This window comes from Procambarus clarkii, chromosome 40, assembly GCF_040958095.1.
Source record: "Procambarus clarkii isolate CNS0578487 chromosome 40, FALCON_Pclarkii_2.0, whole genome shotgun sequence".
Lineage (NCBI taxonomy): Eukaryota > Metazoa > Arthropoda > Malacostraca > Decapoda > Cambaridae > Procambarus > Procambarus clarkii.
Window position 1 is genome coordinate 1230299 of NC_091189.1, and position 7053 is coordinate 1237351.

General features: G+C 45.3%; 1 protein-coding gene and 1 non-coding gene across 2 annotated transcripts; both read left to right on the forward strand.

The window, feature by feature from the left end:
* Positions 1-400: 400 nt before the first annotated feature.
* Positions 401-484, forward strand: TRNAL-CAG (transfer RNA leucine (anticodon CAG)). Its single transcript has one exon. It is a non-coding gene; the product is annotated as a tRNA-Leu (tRNA).
* Positions 485-3076: 2592 nt separating this feature from the next.
* On the forward strand, positions 3077-3499 carry LOC138372967 (luc7-like protein 3). The gene has a single exon (XM_069338948.1). It carries the CDS (start codon positions 3077-3079, stop codon positions 3497-3499), a length of 423 nt encoding a protein of 140 aa, XP_069195049.1.
* Positions 3500-7053: the final 3554 nt, after the last annotated feature.

Sequence of the window (7053 nt, forward strand, 5' to 3'; positions counted from 1 at the left end):
GCCACAGTCGTTGACCTCCACGACAGGTCACGGGGTAGCCCGAAGACGACGCCTGGAGGCACTCTCAAGAGAGGCGTGACCCCGCACGGTGCTCTGGGGTTCGGGTTCAATCGTACACAGATGTTTCGCACACGGCTCGTTGTCTAAGTGTTTTAATATACTAAGAGTACCACCACTGATGCAATTATAGGGACCCATAGTCTCGGAGAAGAGAATAAAAGGTATTCAAAGAAGACTTTGTAGGATCTCCTTGAACACTTTAAGTATTTTCTTCTCCTACCACCCGTACCTTTGTAATTTATACAATATGATTTATTTATTTTAGTAAATTTATTACACTAACAATTTACGGAAAAAAACACACACAGGAATCACCGTTCGAAAATCTCATCCAAACACAGTCAGGATGGCCGAGCGGTCCAAGGCGCTGCGTTCAGGTCGCAGTCCGGTCTTCCGGGCGTGGGTTCGAATCCCACTCCTGACATGAGTGTTTTAACTCTGAGAGAGAACTATCAATCAAGAGAACATCCAGGGGTCTCGGAGCCTGTAGCAATGTTCTAGAGCCATGAACTTATTAGCTTTCTCAGTCTCCCTGAAGGTGACATCCCCAGCACCCTTAGTTCTATTGAACTGTAGATAGGTATCAGCCAATGAAGATGCACATGTGCAGTTCCACGTAACTTGTTTACCACCCCTCCATGGCTGCAGGGTAACTACACACATCTGGGCTGTTGTGTCTGCCGTCAGGTCGGCACATTTGTGGTTCCCTTTGTGCTGGACACTTGCCTGTAGCCAAACTTCTCTTGATGTCATTGACTGCTTAATCATGTCTGGCAATCTTTCCCTCTGACCTGACAATTGAGACCATGGCTGTCGCAGATACACCGGTGTTAGACGACGTTAGGTTGGGATAGGTCTGGTAGGTTTTACAGGTGATACCAGGTGGCACCAGGCGGTACCAGGCGGTACCATCACCTCACCCGGTCACGGAACCTCCTTCACCTTGCAAGACACGTGGAGAGTAACGGAAGCTGCTGCTCCTCGGGGGAGGAATTATTGACTAACATATCCCAGCTTACAGTTACTCTCAGACTCCATCAATCTATTCCAGTCTATGTAACTCTGCTCTGAACTACACAACTATTTACACATTTTTCTGATATTTACCTCACTTTTCCGAGATAACAAGGCAATTGCAAAAGTGTTTCAAAAAACTCTTAATTTGTTCCAAAGAAAATTCCATCATCTTTTGATTTGCAAAAATATACAATGGCAATGAGAGAGTGAGAGAGAGAGAGAGAGAGAGAGAGAGAGAGAGAGAGAGAGAGAGAGAGAGAGAGAGAGAGAGAGAGAGAGAGAGAGAGAGGAGAGAAAACAAAGAGAGAGAGAGAGATAGAGAGAAACAGAGAGAGAGAGAGAGAGAGAGAGAGAGAGAGAGAGAGAGAGAGAGAGATAGATAGAGAGAGAGAGAGAGAGAGAGAGAGAGAGAGAGAGAGAGAGAGAGAGAGAGAGAGAGAGAGTGGCAGACAGGAAGAGGGAGAGAAGGTAAGTGTCTATCTCCCTCTCCTCTCTCTCCCTCGTGTGGCACAGGGCCCTGAGAACCCTACGTCTGCAGCATCACTTGATCCTTATATCAGGAGAGGAACCAGTCCATCCTCCTATTAATACCGTTTCATCTATCCCTTGCTTCTGTCGGCTAGCAAGGTGTTTTTATTAGTCCCCCCTTTATCCTCCTCTTGTGTGCTCCTCTTTTTTCTTCTTTACTGCTCTCCTTTCGATTGCAGCTTCTTTAATGTATATTCTTCGTTTTCTTTATTCACATCGTCCACTCTCCTACATTTAATAATATACTAGGGAGTATTCACGTCTTTATTCATGCACACACACACACACACACACACACACACACACACACACACACACACACACACACACACACACACACACACACACGCACACACACACACACGCACACACACACACGCACACACACACACACACACACACACACACACACACACACACACACGCACACACACACACACACACACACACACACACACACACACACACACGCACACACACACACACACACACACACACGCACACACACACGCACACACACACACACACACACACACACACACACACACACACACACACACACACAAGGGGGCGGGGTCAGAGAGTACCTGACAGGAAGGAAGCAAAGGGTAAGGGTTACAGTGAGAGCAGAGACATCAGAATGAAGAGAGGTTACAAGTGGAGTACCACAAGGGTCGGTTCTAAGGCAAGTACTGCTTTAATATGCCAACGACCTGACAGACAAAATTGGCCCCTTCACATCAATGTTTGCAGATGATGCAAAACTGATAAAGAAGAGTCAGGATAGAAATAGATTGCGAGACATTGCTAACGGAATTTGGAACATACGCCAGAAATGATCTGAATTAACAGAATTCTGTTAATTAACCTGTTAACAGGCTGCTAGATTTTAACCAGATGCATGAAACCAATATGGAGCCCTTACCTGAAAATGGACAAGGAGAAACTAGAAAAAAGTACAAAAATACGGTACGAAACTCGTACCTGAGCTGAAGGGATTAAGCTACGAGGAAAGACAAGAGAGAACTCAAACTTACCACACTGAAGCAAAGTAGGGACGGGAAAGGGGTGAGGGGAGAAGAATATAATAACATATATACGTTTCTAAACGAAATTGACACAATAGACAAAGTGTAACGGGGGGTGCAGCATTGTTCAAATGTAGGAACAACAGAACAGGGCGTCGTAGATGAAAACTCGTGAGGCAAATGAGACACAGAACGCCAGAGAGAAACATTTTCAGTGTCAGAGCTGTCAGTAAGTGGAACAGCTTAGACGGAGATGTCGCTGATGTTAATTCTATTCAAAGTTTTCATGGAAAATATGACAAAAGGTTGAGAAATGAGTCACTGCATTATTTAGGATCGTTCGGAAGGCGAGGCTAGGAGCCTAGCTCGACCCTGGGATAGGCCATGAGGAAGAAATAGTGCCCTATCACTTGGACTGGACGGTAGAGCGATGGTATCGCGCTATGCCGGTCAGGGTTGAAACCTCGACCATCCAAGTGGATATAGACAAAAACAACTACAGGACCCGGGACAAAAACAACTACAGGACCCTGGACAAAAACAACTACAGAACCCGGGACAAAAACAACTACAGGAACCTGGACAAAAACAACTACAGGACCCGGGACAAAAACAACTACAGGACCCGGGACAAAAACAACTACAGGACCCGGGACAAAAACAACTACAGGACCCGGGACAAAAACAACTACAGGACCCGGGACAAAAAACAACTACAGAACCCGGGACAAAAACAACTACAGGACCCGGGACAAAAACAACTACAGGACCCGGGACAAAAACAAACACAGGACCCGGGACAAAAACAGTTACAGAAGCCAATACCTTGCCTGTGCAAGATCCGTCGTGCAACACTGAATGAATGAGAGTTGCACATGCAGATTTAGACTAAAACTCTCATCTAAATTAAAACATCACAAAGAATGGGAAAAAAATTTGATCCAGTGATTATCCCTGAACGTCGACGGCTCAGCTGTGAAGATGATGAAGCAAGAGCGCCATGTTCTCCAGCTCCTCCCTGCAGAGGACGCCATGTTCTCCAGCTCCTCCCTGCAGAGGACGCCATGTTCTCCAGCTCCTCCCTGCAGAGGACGCCATGTTCTCCAGCTCCTCCCTGCAGAGGACGCCATGTTCTCCAGCTCCTCCCTGCAGAGGACGCCATGTTCTCCAGCTCCTCCCTGCAGAGGACGCCATGTTCTCCAGCTCCTCCCTGCAGAGAACGCCATGTTCTCCATCTCCCCCTACAGAGAACGCCAGTGTTCTCCATCTCCCCCCTTCAGAGAACGCCATGTTCTCCATCTCCCCCCTTCAGAGAACGCCATGTTCTCCAGCTCCTCCCTGCAGAGGACGCCATGTTCTCCATCTACCCCTGCAGAGAACGCCATGTTCTCCATCTACCCCTGCAGAGGACGCCATGTTCTCCATCTACCCCTGCAGAGGACGCCATGTTCTCCATCTACCCCTACAGAGGACGCCATGTTCTCCATCTACCCCTACAGAGGACGCATGTTCTCCATCTACCCCTACAGAGGACGCCATTGTTCTACATCTACCCCTACAGAGAACGCCATGTTCTGCATCTACCCCTACAGAGAACGCCATGTTCTCCATCTACCCCTACAGAGAACGCCATGTTTCTCCATCTACTCCTGCAGAGAACGCCATGTTTCTCCATCTACCCCTACAGAGAACGCCATGTTTCTCCATCTACCCCTGCAGAGAACGCCATGTTCTCCATCTACCCCTACAGAGGACGCCATGTTCTACATCTACCCCTGCAGAGAAACGTCATGTTCTACATCTACCCCTACAGAGGACGCCATGTTCTACTTCTACCCCTGCAGATTAGTAGTTGTAGTAAATGTATTGTAGTTTCATAATTGCTTTATGGCACATAAATCACTCGTCTGAGTATCTTGTTGAGGTTATCCCGTTGTCCTCAACTAGATAACTAGTAATACATATCACTAACATAAGTGCATATATAAGGATATCCAAAGACTATACGAACGCCTGGATCTCGTATAGTAGTATATTCCAAATATTTTTTCCTCATTCATTTTGATTTATCAAATAAAAAAACGTAAAACAGCATTTTTATAAGTCCTTTGTTATCGTAAACAAATAAAAAGACGTGCTAATACTTTTGCATGTATCCAGCGGGGAATAAAATGGATTAAATGCATCGAAGTCTTTCTCCACCATGTTAAAGGTCAACTTAAGGTCAATAAAGATTTCGCCAGGTGTATTTTTACACCTGGCGAAATTTATAGAGTATGAAATTCTTCCTTCAGGTGAAGACGCAACGTGAACGAGCGAGAATAAGCTTAAATATTTCACGGTGATTTATTTTTCAAGTGTATTTGAAGTATAAAAATATTCTTGCAGTTCTGATATTGGTTTTTCAAATGTTATTATTATTATTATTATTATTATGTTAACAATTACTCCGACCATCAATGCCATTTACAACACCTTTGACAGGCCATTAATGCCATTTACAACACCCTTTGTCAGGTCAGTAATGCCATTTACAACCCCCTCTGACAGGTCATTAATGCCATTTACAACCCCTTTGCCAGGCCATTAATGCCATTTACAACCCCCTTTGACAGGCCATTAATGCCATTTACAACCCCCCTTTGACAGGTCATTAATGCCATTTACAACCCCCTTTGCCAGGCCATTAATGCCATTTACAACCTCCTTTGCCAGGCCATTACCTTTAATGCCATTTACTATCTCCTTTCCCAGACCATTAATGCCATTTACAACCCCTTTGCCAGGCCATTAATGCCATTTACAGCCCCCTTTGACAGGCCATTAATGCCATTTACAACCCCCCTTTGACAGGTCATTAATGCCATTTACAACCCCCCTTTGCCAGACCATTAATGCCATTTACAACCCCCCCTTTGCCAGGTCATTTACGATATTGACGCCATTCAAGCTGTATCCATTAAAGATAAATAATGACTACCTCAAGACTATCCATTCCCGAGTCCTGTATCACTCAAGACTATCCAGACTCTCCAAAAGTAGAAAATAAACAATAACCCTGTGTGCAGCGTTCTCTTATTAGGGGGGGGGGTAGTTCTTGTTATCCCAGCTAACTGTTAGTTACTGTGAATGATCGTTATCATGTGGGAGGTACCTGGAAGGAGAGATCGGTTCCAGTTTGCTCTTCCAGGGATTCCAGCTCTGGAAAAATTCCATAACAGCTGCTTAAGAGGAACTACTTTTGCTCGTTTAGGGTTGATAGTTCGCTGGCACTCCATTTTCTTATTGAAGGAGAGGGGGAAAATGGCTATTGGAAGGGTTCACATGCCCGAGTGAGCGCACAGGCACGCAGGCACACACAAGCGCGTACGCACACACAAGCGCGTACGCACACACAAGCGCGCACGCACACACACGCACAAACATGCGTGCAGCTTACTCAAGTACTCGGCAGTATGAATGTTGCAAAAATACACAAATTACAATTATAATACTGTAATGACCCTTAAAAACAGCTGCGTCCAGGTTCCCAGCGAGAACCAGTCAATATAACCAATCACCACAAGCAGAAGAACCAATCTACAATCAAACGCACTGCGCAGTTTCACTGTCATCTAGAAACCACCAACACCGAGAACTTCCAAAGCACACAGAGAAAAGTGGGACCAACTATATATATTATAATAAGACCAGAAAGTATTACAACACACAAGATCTACGCAACTGGGAAAATTTGGCAAATTCATTAACCTCGAAGCCCGGAGGACCTTCACCCGACTCCCACATGCAAGAGCTATTGATTTTCCGCGATGACGTTGTCTCTTGACGTCAGAGGAATGGTCGGTGGGAGGGAACTGTAGATGGGAGGGGAGAGAGAGAGAGAGAGAGGAAGAGAGAGAGAGAGAGAGAGAAGAGAGAGAGAGAGGAGAGAGAGAGGAGAGAGAGAGGAGAGAGAAACACATAGAGAGAGAGAGAGAGAGAGAGAGAGAGAGAGAGAGAGAGAGAGAGAGAGAGAGAGAGAGAGGAGAGAGAGAGAGAGAGAGAGAGAAACAGAGAGAGAGAGAGAGATACACAGAGAGTAAACATACATAATACATAAACAGGAATGTATGAGCGACAGGAACAAAAGTCATGGAAGGTCAGACCAACAGGACTCCTATATTAATAGCACAAAAATAACAACAGGAACCCAAAGAGAATATTGACATAATCAAAAGCAACAGGAGAAACCTAAGGATATTATATTACATGATAAAGAGTAAATTTCAGGGCAAATGGAGTGTCAAAGATGACGAGAAGTGAAACAATGAAGAGAACGGGGGGGGGAAAAAAGGGCGTAGGGGAAAAAATAATAAAGTTGATGATAACTTCTTTGAGTTATCCAGGGTTGCTTCAGTTATCCTTCACCAACTCTTGAGTC

Excerpts from the sequence above, each read along its gene's own strand:
- LOC138372967 (XM_069338948.1), top strand. The coding sequence starts at position 3,077 with ATGCCGGTCAGGGTTGAAACCTCGACCATCCAAGTGGATATAGACAAA.